The 24,159-nt window shown below is 44.4% G+C and overlaps 9 protein-coding genes across 9 annotated transcripts; 5 read left to right on the top strand and 4 right to left on the bottom strand.

Annotated features, from left to right (window-relative positions):
- K444DRAFT_609493 (uncharacterized protein) lies at nucleotides 1-518 on the top strand. The gene is made up of 2 exons (XM_024879586.1): nucleotides 1-134; nucleotides 191-518. Exon 2 carries the CDS (start codon nucleotides 216-218, stop codon nucleotides 438-440), a length of 225 nt encoding a protein of 74 aa, XP_024740811.1. The 5' UTR covers nucleotides 1-134; nucleotides 191-215; the 3' UTR covers nucleotides 441-518.
- A 3,031-nt stretch (nucleotides 519-3,549) lies between these two features.
- Nucleotides 3,550-4,880, top strand: K444DRAFT_522085 (uncharacterized protein; the record flags this gene model as incomplete). The annotated part of the gene is made up of 4 exons (XM_024874177.1): nucleotides 3,550-3,702; nucleotides 3,755-3,859; nucleotides 3,907-4,295; nucleotides 4,349-4,880. The coding sequence occupies 4 exons, from the start codon at nucleotides 3,550-3,552 to the stop codon at nucleotides 4,878-4,880; spliced, it is 1,179 nt and encodes a 392-aa protein (XP_024740810.1).
- Nucleotides 4,881-6,518: 1,638 nt separating this feature from the next.
- On the bottom strand, nucleotides 6,519-8,582 carry K444DRAFT_583979 (NAD(P)-binding protein). Its single transcript, XM_024877846.1, has 2 exons — nucleotides 7,756-8,582; nucleotides 6,519-7,699 (listed from the first exon to the last, which is right to left on the bottom strand). The coding sequence occupies exons 1-2, from the start codon at nucleotides 8,400-8,402 to the stop codon at nucleotides 6,691-6,693; spliced, it is 1,656 nt and encodes a 551-aa protein (XP_024740809.1). The 5' UTR covers nucleotides 8,403-8,582; the 3' UTR covers nucleotides 6,519-6,690.
- Nucleotides 8,583-8,991: 409 nt separating this feature from the next.
- Nucleotides 8,992-9,849, top strand: K444DRAFT_555848 (glucosamine 6-phosphate N-acetyltransferase; the record flags this gene model as incomplete). The annotated part of the gene is made up of 4 exons (XM_024876720.1): nucleotides 8,992-9,052; nucleotides 9,157-9,516; nucleotides 9,580-9,701; nucleotides 9,755-9,849. Coding segments are annotated over exons 2-4 (510 nt in total), but the record flags the coding sequence as incomplete, so codon positions are not given.
- Nucleotides 9,850-10,602: 753 nt separating this feature from the next.
- Nucleotides 10,603-11,187, top strand: K444DRAFT_522006 (uncharacterized protein; the record flags this gene model as incomplete). The annotated part of the gene is made up of 1 exon (XM_024874171.1): nucleotides 10,603-11,187. The coding sequence occupies one exon, from the start codon at nucleotides 10,603-10,605 to the stop codon at nucleotides 11,185-11,187; it is 585 nt and encodes a 194-aa protein (XP_024740807.1).
- A 2,338-nt stretch (nucleotides 11,188-13,525) lies between these two features.
- K444DRAFT_609489 (uncharacterized protein) lies at nucleotides 13,526-15,069 on the bottom strand. Its single transcript, XM_024879585.1, has one exon. It carries the CDS (start codon nucleotides 14,753-14,755, stop codon nucleotides 13,817-13,819), a length of 939 nt encoding a protein of 312 aa, XP_024740806.1. The 5' UTR covers nucleotides 14,756-15,069; the 3' UTR covers nucleotides 13,526-13,816.
- Nucleotides 15,070-16,230: 1,161 nt separating this feature from the next.
- K444DRAFT_660815 (ankyrin) lies at nucleotides 16,231-18,667 on the bottom strand. Its single transcript, XM_024886509.1, has 3 exons — nucleotides 18,277-18,667; nucleotides 18,077-18,229; nucleotides 16,231-18,019 (listed from the first exon to the last, which is right to left on the bottom strand). The coding sequence occupies exons 1-3, from the start codon at nucleotides 18,390-18,392 to the stop codon at nucleotides 16,354-16,356; spliced, it is 1,935 nt and encodes a 644-aa protein (XP_024740805.1). The 5' UTR covers nucleotides 18,393-18,667; the 3' UTR covers nucleotides 16,231-16,353.
- A 302-nt stretch (nucleotides 18,668-18,969) lies between these two features.
- On the top strand, nucleotides 18,970-20,165 carry K444DRAFT_660814 (uncharacterized protein). The gene is made up of 2 exons (XM_024886508.1): nucleotides 18,970-19,450; nucleotides 19,547-20,165. Exons 1-2 carry the CDS (start codon nucleotides 19,401-19,403, stop codon nucleotides 20,049-20,051), a joined length of 555 nt encoding a protein of 184 aa, XP_024740804.1. The 5' UTR covers nucleotides 18,970-19,400; the 3' UTR covers nucleotides 20,052-20,165.
- A 1,517-nt stretch (nucleotides 20,166-21,682) lies between these two features.
- On the bottom strand, nucleotides 21,683-22,144 carry K444DRAFT_626383 (uncharacterized protein; the record flags this gene model as incomplete). Its single annotated transcript, XM_024882642.1, has 1 exon — nucleotides 21,683-22,144. One exon carries the CDS (start codon nucleotides 22,142-22,144, stop codon nucleotides 21,683-21,685), a length of 462 nt encoding a protein of 153 aa, XP_024740803.1.
- Between the last annotated feature and the right edge of the window lie 2,015 nt (nucleotides 22,145-24,159).

Below are 24,159 nucleotides of genomic sequence, written 5' to 3'. Positions count from 1 at the left end.
GATGTATAAATAAGTGCAGCTCGCGCAGCTTGGGTGGCAGTCTGAACCATTACTGCTGCATTTTCATTAATACAACGTAGTTACACTACAACTCCACAGGACACAAATCACCAATTTCAACCTCATCAGTCTAAGTAATATCAAGATCTTGATATTTGTATCATGGCGATAGTACTAACCATATGTATAGGATATCGCTCGAGTGTAAAGCCAAGATGCGCGTCACGACATTCATCCAGACTTTGTTCCTTGCTACGGCTGTCGTTGCCGGTATCATGCCCGGAAGGTCCGAAACTGCCCTCAAGCTATTCGAGGCAAGGTCGTGTTCATCATGTGGTGACACTAGCAACTGTTGCGGCTGCTGCCAGGAAGGTGTCTGCTGTACTGAAGCCTTTTGTGGGTGCCCTGGATTAAAGAGGAAACGCTACGAGTGGTATTAGAAATAGTGAGCGGATTTTTTGTACATTTAGTGTGTCTACCGTGATAGGGCTTGGGGACTATAAATTTATCGGTGCACCAAGATCAGTTAGTTCCAAATACATTAGTAAGAGCAGCTGATTAAGAGGGCCTGCGGGAGGGCTATGACAGAGCCGATTCAGTTACGCCTCGTGTGAGGCACACAGTCGCAGGTTGATGCACAAGTAGTTAAGGTAAGGTAAACTGTAAAGTGACGCTTGCAAGTATAACTAAATCCAAGAAGTGACTCTAATAAGAGAATAATTAATACCCTCTTCTAAAGCTATATTTTCTCTCTATATTTTCTCTAGCGCTTAGCTAGATATATATAAGCTCTTTATCTAGTTAGAAAATATTTTTTTATATAATTTATATAATTTAAATAAGAGATTAAATTTATAATATCTAATACTTGCCTATATTTCTCGGTTTTAATTTAAGAACTCTTTATTTATACTCTTATATTATATTAATAATAAACTTATAAATATAATTTATAAATCGCGTCTTTTAATTCTCTTTTATAAAAAATAATATTAATATAATATATATTATTATTTATAAAGTCAATTAAATTCTTTAATTAGTTTATTAATTTTATTTTAGTTTTTATTAATAAATTAATTATTATTTTATAAGCTAAAATACTTAAAAAAAGATTAATTTAATTTTCTAGTTTATTTCTAAAGTTGTTTTCTTATTTTTTTTAAGCTTTTATAATATTAAAATAACTTCGAATTTATAATTATTAATTAAAGAAAAAATATTATATGGTCTTTTTTTATTAATTCTTTTTCTTTTAATTATAATATTATATTTATTTCCTTTTATATTTCATACTAGTACTTTTTTATATTTTTTACTAAAATAAATAAATTTCCTTTTTAATATATTATTATATTTTATTTAGCTAATATTTCTTAAATATAAATTTATTTATATTACTTTTATTATTTTAAAAGTAAAAAAGCAAGAAGTTAAAACACGTGATGTTTTAAGTGGAACTAATGCGTGTACTGTTTTTATTATAATATAATTAAACATATTTCAAGTTTCAAGTAAGGACTAATGCAACTCTACCGAAAAAAGATGTCCAATTTCAAAACTCATAATTTGTATGAGATTTCAAACCTATTCATCTCTCCCTCTCCTTCCAAGAAACAACATTGAGTATATAACAAGAATAATTACACAGTATTTTCGTACACCGATCGGCAAACAAAAGCCAACATACTTCGCTAATGCTGCGGACAGTGCATTTCGCTATCGTGGTTGCGGAGCCAAGATGTGTAGGGAGGGGCAGGGATTGCCAGATTGTGAGTATAACTATCTGAACAATACAGTCGACCCCTATCCGCCCTATAACTGAGGACAGTTCAACAACTTGCGGTGGCCCAGCTATGACCCCAACCGAGAGTAACGACCGCCGACGCCGTGGTGGCTGGGAAGGGATCAGTTGGGTGGCAGAGGGTTAACAAAAACCAAGATAACTACCAAAGAAGAAAATAACATTGCTGCTTTTAAATACTTGTACCCAAGCTTCGCCGTCTGTACAAGTCGGCTGAAGCTCCAATATTGAAGAAAGATAAAGAAATAAGTCACGTGTGCCACGTGATATCTCCGTATAACGCGAAGGGGAGAGAAAATCACCTCTCAAAATAACAATGCTTGAAGCAGCAACAGTGAAAAACTTTGTTCGGGCTCTAGACCAGACGCGGAAGCTCCACTTTGTTAGGAAGCGGGATGGTTGGGCGGCATGTGATTGCGTGTTCTCTGGGCGAACCAGCCATCCCACCCCTCCCCCCACTCCCCCTTGCGGTCCCAAGATACTGTACGAAACAAAGTAAAAAAGCGCCACATCGCAAAGCGACCAATGTTGGAAAAACAAAGAAGGGCAACTTCCGCCCCGTGCGGATCTTGTGCCGCTCCCACAAAGGCACCGAACAAATTCCCCATATCCAGAGGCAACGGTTCTGTCAGATCTGATAGATAAATTTGACGTTATCCATCACGGGACATTGGCATGTTCTCAAGCCACGCAAGCCACGTGCGCAGCATTGGCCGATGCCTTTCTTGGCAGGGCTTGCAGGGCATAGCTGCGATCAAGCCGATACGAAAAGACACTCAACTTCACAGCCTCCCAATCTCCACACCAGTTTTCTGTGCGACCGCACCTGGTACTCGCTATTTTTATGTCTCTTAGTTCAGTAGTAGATATTCGGAGGCCTGCTGAATAATCTGTGATCTTTGGTAAGTTGCGCTGCTGACATCATTTTGTCTGCTTTTTCCTTCTCGCACCAACAAATCTCAACGCCCCCAACACCCCACCCCGCTGATTCGTTTGCTGCACGGACGTCTCATTCATGGAGATCAATCTAATAGGATCCTGGAGGGATTTCACTAAAATGGCGTTTGCAGATGGGTTCTCGCCTATCTCGTCCTTCTGCCTCGACCACTCATCGACCTGTGTCCGTCCTTACATTAGCTCCCGCATTTCAATAGCGTTGTCGATCCTTGCCCCGTCTTTGAATGCCACCAATCACAAACGTTCCTTGGGCATTAGCGGGAGCTGCGACCAGGAAAAAGTTCGGGCAATTGTGGTGAGCTGAGGACAATCCGATGGCCCGGGTTACACAACGTCAAAGGCCAACCCTCGAGAGCGGATCGTCTATTATACCTACCCAAAAGGAATTCAAATCCACGGTTTGGGGTAGAGCCTTCCGTGGTCGCCGACTGTCAATGGTAATGGCGCCCGTGATTGGTGTCCCACTCGGTCGCTCTTTCTTCTTTCAGAAGTATGATAAGGTCGGGACCTTTCTCCTTACGCCGTCGCGAGGCCGGACGTTTAATGGCGAGTACGACAGACCTAGCCAACGTCTCTTCCTCCTGTCACCCCCTTGGCATCGTGTGCTTGCATGGCGGCTCGTTGGCTCCTTAAGTAGGTCAAAGCCGCTGTCCCCCCGCGTGAATCCTTTGCTCCATGTCTTGAAAAGTTGAAATTCCTCACGCGATTTTGGGTACGGGATTTTATTCCCTCTTGTCGATCTCCCGAGGCAATCTTCGTCCGGCAGTTGTGAGGCTGCCGCAGCCGAGATGTATGGTGGGGTTACTCGCGGTGCGCAAGTCACCGGCGTGGCTGTGTGCTCCTTGTCCCTGACCTGGATATCGACTGTTCTTCGTTTCTATGTCCGGGTATCGATCCTTAAGTTTGTTGGGCGAGAGGATTGGCTTACAATTGCTGCAATGGTAATTATGGCACGGCAGTCTCGGGTAACCTCGCGCTGAGCATTCTCAACAGATCGTCTTCACCGTGTTTTGCTCCCTATGTCTTCTTGCCGAGTTCTATGGACTGGGGGCACATATGGTAAACATCGATGATGGCTTCAAAGCCATCGGGTTCAAAGTTGGTCTGCATCTCTTCCACTCGGAAACAGTTGTTGATGTCTGTAGATCATCTTCATTTGCGAACTTCTCTACGTCGTCTCCACAACAGTAACTAAACTCTCGATCTCCGCCTACTTCCTCCGACTTTCCATCAAACGATATCAAAAGATCGTCATCTACACCACCCTTTCCGTCGTCCTGGTTTTTAGCACGATGTACTTTGGTTTCCTTCTCTTCCAGTGTGCCCCAATTAGCTACCTCTGGACAAAATATGAGAGTGGGCAAGGTAAATGCCTGAGATCACCGATTCTAGCAAGCGTGACATATGCCCACTGTGCTATGTCGGCGTTGACCGACTGGTCATTCGGGATCCTGCCAATCTTCTTCGTATGGAAGATGCAGATGACTCCACGAACGAAGCTCTCTGTCATCTTGGTTCTGTCTCTGGGGTTCTTGTATGTGCTCGTGAACTCGCTACCAGGAACAATCTAACATGAATATTTTCTAGTGCTAGTACAGCAACCATCGTCCGAATCGTCTACATCAAAGCCCTCACCGAGACCGACGATTACTCCTGGGAAGGCATCAACCTCGTAAAATGGTCGATGGTAGAGCCAGCCATCGCCATCACGGCGATGAACATAGCAACCCTACGACCTATGTTCAAGAACTTCTTCCATTTCGCCAGCAAGAAATTCGACGGATCGATCGATGAAAACGAGGGCCGAGCATCAGATGATTCGCAGAAACGATTCAGGGGCCATTCAAACAGTGTCAATGCAAATGACTATAGCGTTGAATTCGCGCAACTGTTGGGATTGAGTCGTGTTGGCGTTACAACACTAATTACTGCGGGGGGTAGTGATGCGGAGAGGAACCAGATGAGGAAGAGGTTTACGCTGAGGAGAGGAAGTGCGATGAGAGAGAAGTCGGATAGCGAGAGCCAAACAGAGTTGAATCCTGTGCCAACCTTGGGGGATGAAATCGATTGGAGTGGAGGGATCAAGGCTACGACAGTGGTTACCCAGAGTAGGCAGTGAGGAAGGGATAGTAAATGAAATAATGTTTAACTTTTCAGATCCTCGGGGCATGATGCTCTGAAATGTCGGACTGCTTCTCCCAATATCGTTGCCATGCATCACCAGTGTGTCAAATGAATAGAATAGAATAGAGTAGTGATCACTACTCTATTCTATTCATCAAAATTTACCCGCTACTCATATTCTATTCATATTCTAATCATAGTATTCATAAATATTCATGAATACTTTGAGTAGTATGCACGTGATTCTGCACGTGAGGAGCTAGCTATATTAGGTAAAGCTTCCGCTTGCTCCCGCTCTAGCGCCACCTCGCTACCCAATTAGGCAACGGCGAGACTTGGTAAGCGAACCAAAGTACAGGATTCCGAGGAGGATAATTAGTTTATTATTATAGAAAATTAGTATGTAGCTAGTATTATATAAGACTTAGCTTAGTTTAACTAGAGCTATTAATAGGCGCCTTAGTTATTTAATAATTATTAAGTAAACCTTGATTTTCCATGGTCACGTGAAGTCACTTGACCAGTATTCATGAGTATTCATGAATATTCATGAATATATATTCTACTCTACTCTAAATTTTTGAGAATTGCGCTACTCATATTCTATTCAAGATATTCATGAATATTCATGAATACCTTGAATACCTTGAATACTTTTTTGACACACTGTGCATCACCAAGGGCATCAACTCAAGGAAGCAAGGCAGGCAAGGTGTCCTATTTTCCAGATTCATTTCCTTCTAAGTTTCATTCGACTAGAGTAGCATTCAGTCTGTTAAATGATTAGGTTTGATTTGATTAAACCCCCCTACTCAAATCAAATCAAGTCAAAATCAAGCTAATCAAATCATACTTAATTATAATCAAAGATAATTAATTCTAATTAATTAGCTTTGATTATTTTTTGATACACTGATAGCATCGAACAAGAGGGTCAAGCGGCGACTTGACTTGATTGCTCAATCTCTCCCTCTCCATCCACTCTTTCAAAAATCTCACTGACTTCTACTTTCCTGCGTGATCGAGATATAGGGCGCTCCACCCACATCCTCGGTATTCAGGCCCGCTTTCCATCCCTCAGCTTAGCATCATTCCTCCTTTTCCCAGCAGGGCAAGCTTGATGAACTGCTCCCCTTAAGTATAAACCCCGATGTCCGTCGTACAGTACACCCACTTTCGCCCCGTCCCAACACCAAAGAGCTTCTTTTTTGTGCGCGTTGAGGCCGAAATCAGCCTTCAGTAGCTAATAGGAGATTGGATGGTGGATGCTTCTGGAACTCTGTGCAGAGCAACGGCATCTTCGCACCAGACGACACAAGTGATGTTGTCGTGTAGTATGTAAGCATGGCAGGTACAGTTCCTGGGCACATCCTTGGTTTCCATCTCGATGGATTGGCGTGAAGTGTTTAATTGTAGAACGCGACATTGAAGGATGATTTGGGAAATTTGAAGTCGTCGAGCTGACCCATCTACGATCCGAATTTACAGGCTTGCTGAAGCGATTTTAGGCACAAGCTACCCCTGAATTCCCTAAGCGAGGGAGTCCAACATACTCCCCCCCCCCCCAAAGTTTTTCAGGGTTTCAGACTAGCTTCATCTTACAACTGGGCCATTCTTTAAAATTCCCTATTTTATTCGGAACTTTGCACTGCATAATTTGCTTCTGGGGGAAGGGTTTTGTGTCCTCAGAGAAAAATGCAATGAACAGGTAGGGCATTGAATCATTCTTCAACAAGAACCTTTTCTCTATCCCCTATTCCCTCAAGCAGATGCTGTGTATAGGAAGATCGCCACTAGAAAACTTACTATATCGTCCTTTTCTGAAGCCGTGCTTCCACCTCACTAGCCCAGAACTTTTGCCAATCAACGACTATTCTCTCCTTCCTCGCCTTCTCAGCGGCAAAAACCGCAACATGACTCCTCACAATCTCCTCGATCTCACAACCCAACCAAAGCCTCTGAGCTGCGGAGGCTTCCATCTCCCCTGAAATTGCAGCCTGCACAGCTTTGCAGAAATTTTCAACCATCGACTCGTCTCCACCCCCATGGCCCTTCCCGGCAACCTTTGTTGGGTGTACTACCGTTTCACTTGTGGCGAAAGAGTGGACAGAGATGTTGTCACTATCATAGGATATCTCACCTGTTGTACCGTATATTTTACCTCTCCGTGCGCAGATCTTCTCTGTGGGGGCGATCATATGGAATATTGCCGTCTTCGCTGATCTGCCGTTCAGAGCTGCTGCATCTCCTGTCAATGCTCCATTGTCCCCCTTTCCAACCTTGGCTCTAGGCAATGGATCGTCACCCCACGTTATCGTAACAACTTGGTCATCACACACATCGTTGTCTCCATCCCAGACACATCGCCCATACCAAGATCGTTTCTTGATTTGCGAATCCGGGGTTTCGGTTGTGTAGTCCTCGGCCAAAGCTTCAAGTAATCTCTTCTCTGCCGCTGGTTTCCCATCGTTGAAATACAGATCTTCAATCTCGGGTGCCACACTTTTGAGCGGCCACTCAAGGTTATCGGGATCAGCAAAGAGCTTGTCTACATAGATGCTTTTCGCGGAGTAAAGACAGCTCCTCTCTATGGGGCAAGAAATACAGTTTGTTGCTGAACCCGCAGCAAGTGGTTTCCTGGCCTTGCGGAACTGGTTCAAGTTCCCGGTTGAGGAGATGAATGAAGGTACGTGTGGAGGATCTGCTGAGTTTGCCGAAGCTGAGGAGCAGAGAAGCCACATAAGGAAATCGATGTCGTGACAAGACTTTGTGAGTAACGAAGGAGCCGCCATATCTTGGCGTCGCCAGTTTCCTCTATGAGCCGTGAGCAAATTTCCCTAGAGAGGAAAGAAAGTAAAGCTTAAGCTTACCTCACGAAGCTGTGTGCCATATGCCACCACCCAATTGGCTCCGTATGTTCAACGCTGATCACATCCCCCACAACCCTATCTTCCCTCACTAGTTTCCTCAACATAACATTATGCGGACTATACCTCAGCACATGTGCAATCCCAAACACAGTCTTCCGTCCAAGAATCTCCCACTCCCTCGTCACAGTCCCCAGGATATCAATACAATCATCCAAACCGGTCGCAAGCGGCTTCTCACACATCGTATGCAATCCCAGCGGTGCAAGAGCTTTGACAACATGGACATGCATCTCATCCAGTACAGTAATAAACACCGTGTCGACGCCCTTGAATTCAGGATCGCCTTCTTTGATCTCCCCGGTTTTCACCCTTTCTCGTCGACTGAATTCATACTTGATGAAGTCTTTCCAGTCTTCGAACTCTTCATGAGGCAGAGCAGAGCGATTACTGAGACCCCAGATGTATTTCCGCCCGAACTCGGCTCGCTTGAAAGGACCGGGCTCGCATACTGCAACGACTTGTCCGAGATGGAGTCGTGTGATTGGCTCTGCATAGGCGTGGCCTTGGGATCCAGCTCCTATGGTTAGGATGCGGGGGCCATGGCGAACTGGAATAGGAACGGGAATATCTGTAGAGAGCGTCGGCATATTTGCCGTCCCTAACACTGGTATTCGGAAGCAAGAGTGGGAGCTGTGCGGCTGTTGACGTTCAACTGAGTTTCCAGAGTCAACCAATGATTATTACTTCCTATCCAGATGTCAATTTTCAAGTTGTGTGGCAGAAAATTGGCCTCTTCGTCCCTTTATTACGAAAAGGGAGACGTCAGGGAGCCGTGGTGAACATGAAGTTCGAGACAAGTTCTCTCACCACGGATAACACGAATCACGGCCCCACAAAAGCTTCACTGAAACTTGCCCGGTTACCTACCGTAGCGTTCCATTGCAGCCGTCACATTGCCTGCCACTTCCCACCTAAATTTAGGCTATCTACAGGGCTGACCTCTTGAAACTGCATATAACCCCATTCCTTGGACCCCACCAACGGAACTCGTCCAGTGAGGAAGCATGTTGACGAACGCGGGGTTGTGAGCATGTGGATGAGTGGGGGTGTTACCATGCGGGGCATCGTGGCTGCGGCACAAGTGCCGTAACGTTACCTCGTTTTGTCCAGCGAGAAGAGAGGCACGGGGAGGTTTTTTTCTTTTCGAAGTAGCTCTTATCATAATTGATTAATGATTGTATCTTGTCTGTGGAACGCTGGAAAACTTCCCTCGCTGGCCTCGTTTCTCGTATTTAAGGTATGTCTGGATGAAATGGGTTGCCTCGGTTAGCTGCTAGGCTGGTGCCTTCGCTGCCCCGGTATTTGTTAAAGTAAAAGCTGATATTTTTCTGGGTTATATAGACTGATACTTTGTTGCCCATTGAGTTTTGAGCCAGAGGTAGTTTCTAGATAAAAACAGATTTTTGTAATGGCTTCAGAAATCCAGCTCTTCTCTGCAGATCTCATCTCGCCAAAAGTCCTAGCCGCTCTTCCTAAAGGCTACATCGCCCGCCCACTCCAGCGAACAGACTTCAACGAGGGGCATCTGGATGTCATTCGAGATCTAGCGTATGTTGGTGATATTACGGAAGATATGTGGATTGAAAGATTCGACTTGATGAGAAATTGTAAGGGAACTTACTATGTGGTTGTGATTGTGGATGAGAATCGAGCTGGAGGGAAAATTGTTGGAACCGGGTCGTTGATGGTGGAGAAGAAGTTGTACGTGTTGGTCCGGAATGTTTCTTAAGATACTATAAGATATGAGCTAACTGTTTCACTTAGCTTGTTCAAGCTCGCAACGCAAGGCCACATTGAGGATATTGCAATAAAATCAGATCAGCAGGGAAAGAAGTTAGGATTGAGGCTCATAGAGGCTCTAGATTATGTGGCGGAGAAAGTCGGGTGTTACAAAGTACCTCCCCAATCCGAAATGAATAGTTTTGTTCCGTGCTAACAGTGTTGTCGAACATCCTTGATACTTCAGAAGGTAAGGAAGGGTTTTACAATAAGTGTGGATACGAGAAAGCAGGTTCGGAGATGCATCACTTTTTTGATGCAGAAGCTCAGGAACGAGGAATCTGAACACGACGTTCGCGGGGTGGAAACCATTTGCCAAAAACATAATGGGACTTGCCTGTTGGGGTACATACAACTAAGTGTATTCCGAGTGATTGAGAGATCTTACATATTATTTAGGCAGTTCATGCTGCCGCATTCCGTAGGATCAGAACAGATAGTTCCATTTAATACCAGAAATGTGCAGGTGGTGGGGATGTCTTGCTGACTAAAAAGCGTTTCTAGAGGTGGCAAAACCCCCGTGATGTAAGAGCAATGAAGCAAAAAAATACTAGATATACAGGATAGTGCCTATACAAGCTTTATTGGTTGTCTTCGGTAATATGTGACAGCAATAAAGGCTATCAATTGCGAGTAGAAGCATCTTTGAGAGTTGCAGTGGAAAGCATGCAAACAAGAAGGAAAATTGCCAGAATCAAATGAGATCGCTCAAAACTGGAATATGAATGAGTCTCTTCATTGTTCAATAGTCTTCGTTCAGCTATAGAGCTAAGGCATAGCTCCTCTATTAACAATCTCCTGACATTGAATAGATTAAGCGAAACATCTTACCAGATAGGGATGAGCGCTGCCCCTGTCTTCAAGGCAACAGAAAAGGTTGCTTTACCTCCTCGACACAACGCGTCATTCAAGGTTGCTCGATAAAATGAAATAAATTCCGCGAAGGTGAAGATAATCCCGCTGGGTCCTTTTGACAACTTTCTAAATTCCCGAGAAAACGGAAACACCATGTCCTCTCCGCTTTCAGACGTCGAGGCCGTACTGGCCGCCGCTCAAGCAGTTGGCAAAATCCTTGGGGATCGCACATACGCAATAGTTGGAGGAGCTGGATGCGCACTTCTAGGTTCATCAAGAACGACGACTGATATCGACATTGTTGTTCCGAGAGGTCACACACTGGAAACGAAGAAATTATTCAGAGACCAAGAAAGATTCGTGGTCGAGAAGGGAACTCTGCATACATACTTCCAAGGCAACCCAAGAGTGGACATCGAGATTCTGACACCGCCGATGTTATTTAAAGAAGACTTCGACGCTTCGACTCCGACAGTGACGGTCGGGTCTGCGAAGGTTCTCAAGCCGGCACTTCTGCTGAACGCGAAATGTCATTCAATACTGGGAAGAGGTGAAGAGAAGACCAAAAGCGATGCACACGATATTGACTTTCTGCTTCGTTGGTGTCAAAAGGAGTGCTGTTTTCCCACGGTTGAGGAATGTTCTCGAGTGAATCGAGATTTTGTTGAGTGGTACATTCACAATTTCGGCGGAGCAGAGGTCTGGAAGAACGTGGGATTTGACTCACAGGCTGATTAAATTGCATGACACTGTCCAACATGCAATCGAAAATAACCAAAATCAACACTCGCATCAAACTAAACACAAATCGGAACCTTTTTCTTCAAATTCAAGGATGGCATTGCCGAACGTCTTCCCTTCCGTTCCAACCATCGAATGCTGGTTTGCGGCGAAGACCACGCCACGACAAGTCCGAGCAAAAAACTTCCAAAACTGCGGTGATCACAGTCTATACCCATGCTCTTACTGCTCACGCAAACTCGACATCCTGAACCACGACATCAAATACCTGACAAAGTTGTGCTCCCGAGAGGTTCGGATCTTCCGAGGTGGCAATGATTGGTGCCGGAGTCTATGGCATGATTTGAATGGTATTCGGGGTTTCTACAAAGAGCAGAAGGCAAACATTCGGGTGCATATTGATGAGTTGGTGCCTTCGAAAGCTGGTGTAAACGGACATACGGGGTCGGACAGAGCCCCAGGGCAGGATGTCTTGCAGAAGTTGAAGCTGAGATTAGAGGACATGATCAGAGAGGAGGGCATGGAGATTGAGGTTGGGAAGGCGAAGGGTTGGATTTGAGGTTTTGTGAACTTCTGGCTTTGAAATTGAAAATTATTGTCGATAATATGGTCCGAGAGTGGTTCGCGCTCTTTTGCTACTGCATGGAACATAAAGCTTTCACGACGTGCTAATATTTGCTGCGGTCTCAATTTTTCCATAATCTATCATGTACGCTCAGCCAAAGCTCCAAACTTTCAACTCCGACTGGTCTGCCTCTACTCTGGCTGCAAGTTGTAGCATCTTACCCTGAACTTCCTGTCTAGCCTGGCGCGAGGCCTCAGGAAACGCGTCAAATCATGCCTAACGCCCCTGAACTTACCTATAGGGGCTGAGAGCCCTTATACAGCTAAATATCAAGGCAGCTAATATAGAGGCTGAAAGCCTTATAGAGGTTGAATATTAGGGTTGCTGATATAGCTGAAGGCTTGGATAGATAGGGGTTTATAACACCTAATTTAGGGGAATTATGGTCTATATCTATATAGGCTGCTTATTTCTATAGAACAGCAGTCATTTCAGCACCGTTCTTACAGATTTATATTGCTACCCACGTGACCTCAGTTCAAGACCATTATAGATATGCTCCCTTTCATTGTAGCTTCTGCGCTTCTCTTCCCCCTCAACTTTTGATTCTATTGCCACTGGCTGACTGTGAAAGCCCCTTTCTTCCATGTTTTGTGAATCTTTCCTATTTCTGACTTCAGTTCCGTTGTCATTTGCTCCTCCACGGCAATTCCGTAGTCTCAAATATGTGCTTTGCAATTTTGAAAGAGTTGGCATTGGTAAGTGCCATAAGCGGTAGCCTTCAATTTTTCAAGTCTCTCTGTGTTTGATTGCATTATTTGAAGATGAGTTGATATAATGGAAGTGAAAATAACTCTGAAGCCTATGAACAACTAGTGTACTCTCAGACGACAATGACCCCACCCAAGTGCATTTCTGTCATTGGATCTGAGCAGCCGCTGCTCTAACTTGAGCTATTCCTATGGCCCCTGTGCGCGTTGGTGTGTAAGCGTGGAAGCCGGAGCATAGAGAGGATCCCCTTCAGCATCCCTTAAGTATCGGTTGGATTTTGCTAATGTCCTTTGTCTAGAGCATGGGCCCCTCTTTCAACCTATCAAAGTGGTCGGTGCGAAGTAGAGGTATCCCTTCTTGCTCCCTTTCAACGTACAAAGACCCCAACCGGAGCTATTTTGGATCCCCCTCAAGTCTAGTCATACGTGACTAGTACAGCGTATTACAAGCGGGAATACTCTTGATTTTGAAGCTACAAATGGAAGCACCCGGAGCCATATTATTTTAACTTGTGGTACTACAAGTTATAGTGCTTCGAGATGTAGTACTATAAAATGGATAAAATGCCGGTCTCGCACGCTAAAAGTTTATTTCTTCTCTAAAGTCAGGATCAATGTTGCACGAATTGCCCTCCTACGATACCAACCGCGGGATTCCTCGAGGTGGATGGTTCTGAATCCAGGAAGAAGCTGCAGCATTGGGAATATGAAGGCGAGGCCGAGGAAGGCGGGAGGGAAGGAGTTGGAGCGGAACAGGCTGTTGAAGAACATGGGGAGCGGAAAGAGGAAGCGCAGCCTGACCATGAGGAAGAGGTAGAGACTTAACCTGTGCATGAGTATGCCGCTCCTGACGAGGAGGTGGGGCAGTAGTATGATCAAGATGCCGGCGAGGTGGATTATGGGAATGAGGATGGTGGGGGAGGGTGATTATTAGGGCATTATCAGTCAACCCTTTCCTCTACTACGTATTGGATTAGTGGATTTATCGCTCTTGCTCAGGAACTGATCACTCCCAGCTCATCTGAAAGCTCCATGATCGCCTTCATTAAAGCATCATATGTACTGGGCTTCCCGTTCCTTTGACGGTTACTAGGGAAGGCAGTGAGGACTTTCCAGGTGAGAAAGAGTATTTAGAGCCATATGGCTGTCTTGTGCTTGGAATCATGGAACGAACCTATCCACTACCTCATCAAATCTCCTCCTAGGATATTCCCAGATCTCCCCCTTCGACTTTATACCCATTCCCCGACTGAACTTCCAAGTCCTACCACGTCTCCGACATCCTATCTCATTAATTGGCTGGACCAGACACATAAGCGTAGTGAGAGCTTTTCCTCCGACCATAACCATACGGTGCACCATATGGATTGCTCCCAACAGCTGATTTCGCTGAGCCATTCGACACACCAATTCCATAATCATAGTACGGCTCATCCATCGGAGATCCATTTGACCCGCTCGTCCCAGACCACCCCCAACCGCTATTTTTCGTATACTTGCCACGTAATGGCATCGGGGTCGCTTTCTGACTATACGAAGGATTCCAATTTATTGCCCCACTATACTTATGGGCTCCTTTTGCCGCAAGTGCGTTGTTCTCTTCCGTGACCTTCCTGATCTCTGCCTCTTCTTCTATAGCTCCGAGGTCCACTTCCAGTTCCTTTTTCGTTGTTGGTATACCAAACATCATGGTGGCACGAACTCCGCTTCCTTCTCCACTTCCATCCCCAATGCCCTTCATATTTAGGCTCGCGGTGACCTTTCCCGTGCTCGTTTCCCAGTCTTCTTTTTTCTCCGCAATGACTTTAGGCCTCGTCTCTATCGCCGGGATCTCCACATCTTCCTCCACCTTAGCTTGACGCCTTGCCTTTGAAGCTGGTATATCCACCTTCTCGTCAGTCTTCTTCCTTTCGTTGGCCGCTTCATCAAGCCTGGCTTGAAGTAGCGATGTGCGACGAATGACTGCGCCTACGCTCCAGGGCTCTGGTTCATCGCTTTCTGGTGCTGAAGGTGGGAGTTTAAAATTTCGCGTGGTGCTGTTGGCCGGTAAGGGTGACTGGTCAGGCAGACTTCGCATCTCAATCTCAGCGTGGTCACCTCTCGTAGTTGCTGCGATTACTCTGTTAGGTCGCACTTCCTCATTGCGATTCCGCTTTCCTGCTTTCTTTTGCTTTTTCAGAGCCCGCGCTTCGGGATCTTGGAAGCAGCCAAAGGCACGCGAGAGACCCATTGTGTTTTGCGTTTAGAGTGCGGACTCGGGAACGCTCTTGGAGATGCGAGAGTTGGATTTGTAGGTGGATAGCCTAGTTTTGAATTAGACTCTAGCGTCCAAGGGCCAAAAGCAGTCTGCAAAATTGCACACGAGATCGGTGGTGGGATTCCGGAGTGGATGTGTCAAAATGAAAAAGTCGTAACGGCTTGGCTTCGAGACTCCTCAGAAGCAAGCGAGGTTAGAGTGCAGAGGTTAACGGACGGGATTTGACTTGTGGCTTGCTGCTGCTGCCAGGCCCAGCCTCCTTATTTGGCTCCAAAGAGGTCCAAAGTCAAGCTCCGGATCTCGCAAGGTTATTTACCCCACTTCGTCAAGGAAGTGAGGCTGTGGTGATGTTGCTTACTAACGTTAGGCTCGCCGAATAGATGGTGTTGAATAAACAGGGATGGAACCAGGGTTAAATGCAACTAGGTGCCAATGAATTCTAGGCTAGCTGCACTTTCGTTGGCTGGTTAATTAAACAGCATTGATTCTATTCGTCCGCCCAGATTCTGCCTCTCCACCTCCAACGGTCTCCCTCCCCTGGTCACCGTCGACCATCGGACCTAAGATTGATGAAGAAGAGCAGCCTCAGGATGAACGCCGTTGTTCGTCGACCGTCGATGACGAGCAGCACCGTGCGTCACGGACTTCTCTGAGTCCCCCTGCCGCTGCAGAAGTTGTACTATTCTCTGAGAATCTGGAGATTGCCCTTCTGGTGCTTTCTCAAACGTGGCATGTTCGGGGGTGATGAAGTCTTGAGTTCGCGGTGGACGACGGTCTCGGACAACACTTTTCCAAATCCACTTCCAACGCGACTACCCCTGCTTACTACGTTCGTTCCAAGAAGTATACCATTAAGAATATTAACTTATAGGCAAGTAAGATCAAAGCTGGGGGTTTCTTTTGAAAGAAAGGAAAATGAAGAAAAGGTCAAGCGCAATTCTAGCGGTCCTTTACCTCGTTGCTCACAAGCTTTTCTGCGCTATACTCAGCCCGAAGAGCGAGTACGCGTCCATCTCTCAGGTTGATTTTTGCTATTGTTTCAAAACCAAGTGCGGTTGTTTGCCTGTATTAACTCTTTTTATCGCTACTCCAACTCGCTGGGTCTTCAAGAAAATAGAAGAAAGGTATGCTCGCAATATTTGATCGTCCGATTTAGGGAGCTTGTAGTGGCTGAGCCTGAAATCAGGAATGAACGGCGGAAATGGGTTCAAAACGAAAAGGCCTTTTGCCCTATCTCAAAAAGTCGGAGAGTCAGGGAGATACAGGTTTTGGAATATTGACAAATATCTTCATCTCGGAAGAAAGTGACAATCTCACGAAAGTCGTGAATATGTTACCCAATTTCAAAATATTCCACACAATCCGCCTTGCTTTAGGGTCACTAGGATATGAAACCGAAGTGGAAGACACTGCTGAGTCACAACAAAAGTAAGTGCCGTGGGGGTTATATAGAACCAGGCGAATAGGAGCAAGTGATGATAATTCTACCTTTCCTCCTTTATAGAACTTCGCAAAACATCTCATAAAACTTCGACTCCCGGTCAATATATAGCAGCTGCTGGCTCTAGACTTTATGTAAAATCCATAAGATCAAGTAAGAAACTGTACCAAGAAACGTCGATCTCAATCCCTCGCTCCCTACAATCTCTCAAGATAGCACAATAATCTTCATAGTCTTTCGTCACCGCTTCCTTTCCGACTAGGTTCTCCTGCCAACATTTCAGGCAAGCCTTGTGAAGTTCCAGCTGATGTTCCGCGATAACACGAAAAGCACACTCCATGAAACCTGCGGACTTAGGACGAGAAGGCAAACTTTGAAGCTCGATCACTCGAGCTTTGGCACCCTGCCAATCTGTTGGTTTCCAAGCCGCACGCCAGAGCTCAGCCCATTCTGATCGGGCGGGAGCGCTGGTGGCATGCTCTTGAGCGGTTGCACCCCTTTTGAGTAAAGCTCTAGTCAGAAGATTTTGATCCCCGTTTGGCAGCCAGCTGAGCATATCAAATAGAGTCCCCCCGGTCGATGTTTGTATCATAGTGTCGGCGACTGCTTCAATAAGCAGTAAAGCAACCTTTACAATTTTAGAAGGCTTTTCCTGGCCTTCCTTGAGCCATATCTCCAGCGGGGTAGCGCCCTCATCGTTTGCTTGGTTTGGAGACGCGTTTCGAGAGATTAAAGCATCGATGATCGCAAAAACACTAAGAACCCATTTCCTCGAGCGGTGGTTCTTAGCAAACGTTAGGGTGAGATGAAAGGGGTCGTTTCCAGCAGGTCCCACAACATCGATGTTCGCCCTTTGGATAAGTTGGAGCAAGGTCTTTTCCGTTTCATTATTTTCTTCAAAAATCCCATGTGAGAGATATTCAATAATGAGTGGCTTTGAGCGGGTTATCGTGTTCGGGTCGGCACCAGCAACCAGGAACTTTTCCAAGCATGCAAATCCTCTTGTAACCGAAAGTGCAGGTCCGTAATAACAATCAGCCGAACTTGGAGATACTAATATCTCGCTCTTATTTAAGAACATGGAAAGAAGGGTCTGACCGTTCCGCATTGGCGACGTTACGTCCGGTGTATAATCAAGAAACACCAAGGCTAGTTCCATGTATTTATAGTCGTTTGGTCTAGCATCAGACACCACCCGGTGCAATGGAGAATCGCCAAGCCTGTTCTTGATATTGATGTCCGCGCCAAAGGATAGGATGGACTTCGCTGTTGCTGCCGTATCGTTGTTGGCCCACCAATCTTTCGTATTGAGTAAGTAGTGTAAAGCTGTGTTCCCTTCGTCATCCTGTACCGACAACTTTGGCGAGTGCTTCAGTAAGAGCTGAACCAAAGGTCTGGAAGCAATTGCCAAGTGGAGAGGCGTCTTCCCTTTGAAACCGATAGCGTCAAAGTCAGCGCCATAGTTCAACAGAGACTCGACAATATCAATGTTGCCCGGTAGTATCGCTGCATGCAAGGGTGCATTATTAATTCCATCTCGGACATGGACAGATGTGCCAGTGGAAAGTAGCCTTGTAACCTCGTCTTTATCCCCGTTCGAAATGGCATCAAAAAGGCTCTGCCGAGATACATGTTCTACGTGCTGCGTGATCTCAGCGTATTCCGCGGCTGAGTCGTCATGGAATCCGCCGTTCACAGCTATATTAGAACTACTGTAATCGTGACTGAGAGTACCAGAGAAGTTGAGCGGTGCTGTCCAAGGGTTGGCAGATTGCAAAGCTGGGCCAGACGGGGCACTTCAACGGGTATCAAATTAATAACAAGTCTCGGATCTAAACGAACGTGTAATTTACCTGGTGCTATTTCTATCCTGATAAAGTGCCGAGTTAGATATTCGAGGTGGGAAATTCGAGCCAGTCTTTGTTGCCGTCTTGGCAGAGCGACTTGTCCCAATTTTGTTCTTCTTCATTCCCCACCCCTCAAGCTTCATTCGGTACGATCGGATGCTAATTGAAGTTAGAGCGCACTCTTGTACATGGCAATGTTGGCTTACGATGCATCAAAGCCATGTCGCCCTTTCAAAATTCGCCGCACGTCGTCTAAAGACCTTCCATCGGCGATATAAAGCGAATGGATTTCGCTCTTATAGAGATCCCACCGTTTAACCATAGCTTCTTGCGTGCATGAGTGATCCGATCCGGATTTAGGTTTCTGTGGTGCCTAAACTGCGCAACCAGACACCAAACACAGCTATCGACTGGGTTCAACAGCTTTCGGTCGCAGCCTGGTCACCTGACGCGAGTGTCAGCGGGAGAACGTATCCAGGTTTGCCAGATATGTCAGCGCGGTAAGTCCCAGGCTCTCCGTCGGGGCTGAGTCTTTGGTGTGAAAGTCGTGGTGTTGCTGTTGAAAGCAATCAAAGGAGCGACGGGTGAAAATCGTCCGCCGTCTCCCACCGCTTCCCACCGCTTATCGACACAGCCCCGACCTTGTACTTTCAAAAAGTGCCTCTCTCTACGGGGAAAGAACACAAGTCATATCCTGGTCGACGTGAACCAATACCAGATCGCGGTGTAGAGTGGCTGCAGGGGCCTCGCCCCACCCAGGCGTGAAAAGGTCACGTCAGATCCCAAGAACAGGGGGATGCGTCTTCCGCCTCCCATCGGTAAAATCTGCAATTGCACAACTGTTGCACTAAAGTGTGCAAAATTGCACCTTTTGCAGTGGACCCAACCACTTCCACAACCTCGCGCAGACACCGCCAACATCCAACAGAAACCACACAACTCGCTTGGAACTTCTGCACTTTGCACTTCCAAAACCTGCACATTTGAATCAATTGCACTTTGCACGAAGAACCCACCAATGCGCTCCAAGACTCCAGCTCATCCCCAAGTTTTACTGCCCAGAGAAGTGCGACGCTTTAAATGATCGCATATCATCCCGTGTTGCCTTGATCTGCCATGTGTTGTTTAATTTTCACCGCATGTTCCTATAAGTGCCGTTCCTCTCTTTCTCTTGATGGCTGATGCAGCCAGTGGCTTTCTATCTCTTTGCTCGCAAGTTCAGTAACGGTATCTTTCCTGTAACCCTCAACTCAAAAAAATTCTCAGATTCTTTTGATTTTACCCTCTCAGAGGAAGTTGCGCCTTCTTCTCGAACTCGCGCATCAAAGTTATGCATTCCGTACCCTCCAACAGCAGCTCTTGCTACCCAAATCCTCCTACGTAAATATATTCTTCCCTTTCTCCCAACTCACAAATTCCTTCAAACCTGGAACTTTTATATCAGAACATCATGTCTAACAAGCTCATCTATGCTAGTGAACCTCAGGTCTCTTCCCACGAGACTTTCCTCTACTCCGAAACCTACCAACATACCGAGCCTGCCACCTCGAACACTCATGCCTCAGCATACCACATAACGAATGACATAAACAACCGACACCCTCTTCCCAGCAATGCAAAACCTTCGATGTCTTGCGACCCCACGGCTCAGGCAATTACTGCTTTGCAGCAAGACTATACACCTCTCACCCACGACGCACTTCACTACCACAATGGCAAGAGCAAGTCCTCACACAAAGACGCAACCGCACAGTACGTGCACTCCCAACGCCGCACCTGCGGCTCCATCCCGGCATCAACCGATGACACAACAATACGCTCCCACCCATACCCAACCTCCATCCACCAAGCAGACCTCGAGCAGCCATCAGTCCAAGTCCAAGCCCCAGCAAATCTTTTGCATTCTACACAGATACTACGTCAAGGTCCTGCACCTTGGGCTTATGCTTTCATTGGCATCGGAGCGCAGTTCCCGCTTTAGTTTTGGAGATCACTTTCAGCTGAGCAGGAGTCAGAGTGCGGAAAAGGGGCGCAATTCACGGGAAACATTTCAAATGTATCGTCAGAGTTAGAAAATAAATAGGCTGTTTACCACAACCCTTACTACTACTTGGCTATGGCTTTATTCTTTTCGCTTCGAAAGCTGAGTAGATTGGTTGCGTGAAAGTCTCTTTCGCTTATTGCTCCGAGTCCTCCAATGAGCTCAGATAGAACTCAAATAATCTCTCTGAAGGTGGCTCGATGCTGAAATCCACCGCGGAGACAATGTAGCCATTATCAATACCTTTCTCGTGCGAAGCGAGGACGTAATCGCCAGAGTCCAGCAAGCATACCGCTCAATCTCTCAAGTTGTGTTTCGAAGCACTCGTAAAATGCAACCGTCTCCAAATCTGGTAGTCTAGGGATCTAGTTCTGAAGCACGTAGTAACTCTATCCCGCGAGACGCGTTACATTGGCAGAGCAACAATGCGCAGCTACCAGCTTGCGAGGTGAATTTCAAAGTAGCAAGCCCACCGCGACTTGGCACTGAATCGAAAGTTCCTTCAATACTCATGGAACGGTCATGACACTAGTGGGTGGAAACATCTGCGATGATGTCGGGGGTGAGAAACGGTTCTTCGGACAGAATGAAGCCGGCTTGCAGAAGCCGCTCGATTCGCACGTGCGTCTCACACACGCCCATGAGAAAAGTAAAGTCCTGATCTCGAGTGTCTCGCACGGATATAGTCGGCGATACAAAGCCGCCCTTTTCCGTAAAAGTCGTGTTTGCTCCTTGAGCCAATGGGTGGCCGGAGCCAACGTTGTCCTGTGGTGCTAGGCTCAGCGGGCATTTGGCAAACTGTAATTTGTTGTATTCGATTCGCGAGAAGCCATTGGAAGTAGATTCGAGTCTTAGAATCATGTTACGGTGATGCTCACCGTCATCATACACGCAACAAAGCTGTGCTATATATCGTTTCCCCTTCGCGGAAGCACGAGCAGGCTGCCCGAAAGAGGGGACAGGGGGACTCAGCTCAGAGACGTTTAATCCTTCACGTAAAAGTGACAAATTGATCTGTAGACGTCTGTTAGTCATTAAAAACAGCATTTCTCTTGCATGTAGCAGATGTTCAGCGCCGCTGACGGGGTTAGATAAGGAGTTCGAGAGGAAGTATGCAAACGCGACTGGGCTCGAGCTCTGTGCGAGCATTCCGCACCTTTCAAAGGAGGCAATGTCTTTATCTGCCAACGCAAATATTGACTTGTTGTACGGAGGCCTTTAACCCCTGTACTGCCAAAGCCCCGATTCTTCATGACACTTTGCGCATTTGCGCATTGCACATTGCACATTCGCACAGTCAAGTGCAATGTACGCAAATGTTGTTTGCAATGTTTTTTCGGGGTTTTGGCAGGAGGATCGCTATCGGCCTCGGTAGGATTAGAGGAAAAGCGGAGCCCAAGTTTTTGTCCATTTTAAGTGGTTTCTTGGACCATTTGTAACCAGCTGGAGTTCTGCTTGCCCTAGAGGCCTAACCTCGTAATAGTGTAAGAAGATAATAATAACCAGCCGCGCCAATTCCCTCAACTCGGGGCGAGAGTCTAAACGCCCCGCCTGCTCATTACCCTCGTTTATCAAGATCCTGAACAATCATGTTTGGTCTTATTGTATTGACCATGACCTGAGCAATCCACCGTCTGTACACCGCGGCAGGTAGCGGATACACTTCCTCGATTTGGACTATCGGTAGTATTTTTGTAGTTGACGGTAAAGTCTGGCGACTTTGACCCATATTTTCTCCAAATCGCAAATTGTCCAGTCGCCTTGCGTAATCCGTTATCACACCATTCTGCTGGGTTGACTCGATCCCAGTTCTCCAATGAGCCGCAGTCGTCACCGTAATTCGGTGACATAGCGTTATCAATAAGGACCCATGGGTTGACATGGTCATCAAAGCAGAATGTTAGACTACAACTGAATTGCTTACAGTCGCAGTAAGTGAAGAAGCAGTTGCGTGGCTGGAGACTCATGCCGGTAGCAGAGACAAAGGCAGAGAGCGTGAGAGCAGATACAAGAGTGTCGAGAAAGGCTTGCATATTGACAATTATAGCTGCTGATTTGATTTAAATAGTGAGGTAATTAGTTCCTCGAATTTTTGCAAAGGCTTTGTATATAAGCAAAGCGAGGAGATACCAGATAAGGATGCGAGAAGAGAGAAGCAGTAATATAACGACAAATAATAAAAGAGCGAAGATAAAGGCGGAATAATAATAGTAATATAATAATAGCTAATAAAAGAGAGAAACAAAGGGCGAAATAATAGTAGTAAAAAAGCTATAATCGGTCCGATTTAAAAGCAATAAAACCAAGGACTGTATTAGCAAGTGCAAATACAAATAGTGAAAGTCAGATTCTCTTTCTTTAAGAAAGTATATTGCAATCTTGGGAGGGGGGGTCCCGGCCCCTTCAAATTCCTCCGGATATAAAAGCGCGCAAGAGAGTGCATTTCTTTAATATCTCTAGAGATAAGATAATAGTCTTTAATTTTAGAGAGAAATACTCTAACTTCCCCCCTTTTTCCCTCTCTTTTCTAAACTGAAAAGAGAGTATAATAAGATAAAATAGGCATGTGACGGCTGGTGTCACATGGTTGGTTTCAGCCAAAGGGGTTGGTTTCAGCTAAGGTTCCAAGCTATGGTTCAAACCAAGCTCGCTTCCAAAGCTCGGCGTTTCAGTGGTCTTGGCCATACCTACTTATCCACTGCCACACCTCACTCCTTCTCTCCTTAGCTTTAGATTCTGTAGGACATTGGAATCATAGATCTTTGAGCATCGTTCCATTGCTTTGTTCCTGCCGTCACAAGGCATTTAATCTTAGGAAGGATTTCCTAAATCCTCTTTTAGGCCTCTAGTAACTAGTTAAATATTTTCTCGGGTTATATAATAATAATATTTATTATTATATAAATATTTTTTTTATATTAGCTTATTATATATAACTAAAAGCTTCGCTTTAATAAATTAAAATCTTATTTCTAATAATAATTATTTTATGCTTTTTAATAACTTTTTAATAATAACTTTACTTAATTAATATTAAATAATATAATTATAAAGAAAAACTAAGCCAAAAAAAGTTATAATCGGTCCGATTTAAAAGTAATTAAAAATTCATTATAATACTAATTAATATAAGTTATATTAATTAAAACTATATTATATAACTTAATAATTAATTTTGTATTTCTGAAATTATAATATTATTATTAATATAAGAAGTATAATATATCTAGTTTTTAATAAATTAATTTTATATTTTATATAATTAATATTTTACTTTATTTATTATATTAATGTCTTAATTATTATTATTATAAAACTCGAAAAAATTATAAGAAAACTAATTTATTTTTTAATTTAATTATTATTACGCTTTATTACTTTACTAGTAAATTTAGCGTCACGTGACCGCGATAACGCATACGGCTGTAGTATTTAGAATATCAAGCTCTCGCATTTAAGAGCTTCTTTTCTTAGTTTAGAATTCTCGGATTAAAAGCTACTTTACCTTGCTTTTTAAGTTCAGAGACCCGGTTTCGTAATAATTATAGTTCTTATTATAACTAAAGAAATTATAATTTAAATAATTATTAATAAATAAAATAAGAAATTCTATAATAATAAAATAAAACTTAAAAATTTGATCTTCTTTTAAATTTAATAAAAAGTATATTATTAGTAATAATAAAATAATTATTTTAAAGAAACTTATTTTTATATAATAAAAGTAAAGCCTTATTATTATAATTAATAAAATTAAATTAAAGCTAAATATATAAAATAAAAATATAAAAATAAAAATATAAAAATATAAAAATATAAAAATATAAAAATATAAAAATATAAAAGTATAAAAATATAAAAATATAAAAAAATATAAAAATAAAAATAAAAATATAAAAATAAAAATTATAAGTATTTAGATTTAAGACTTCTTTAAAAATTACCCTTTTTTAGCTTTAAAACATTAAAATAAAAAATTTAATTACGCTTTTTAAATATTAAATTTTATATTTAATTTTATAAAAAAATCTAAATATTATTTATTTAA

This window comes from Hyaloscypha bicolor, assembly GCF_002865645.1.
Source record: "Hyaloscypha bicolor E unplaced genomic scaffold K444scaffold_47, whole genome shotgun sequence".
Classification (NCBI taxonomy): Eukaryota; Fungi; Ascomycota; class Leotiomycetes; order Helotiales; family Hyaloscyphaceae; genus Hyaloscypha; species Hyaloscypha bicolor.
Note: the sequence above shows the minus strand (reverse complement) of the source record. Positions and strands in the feature narration are given on the sequence as shown.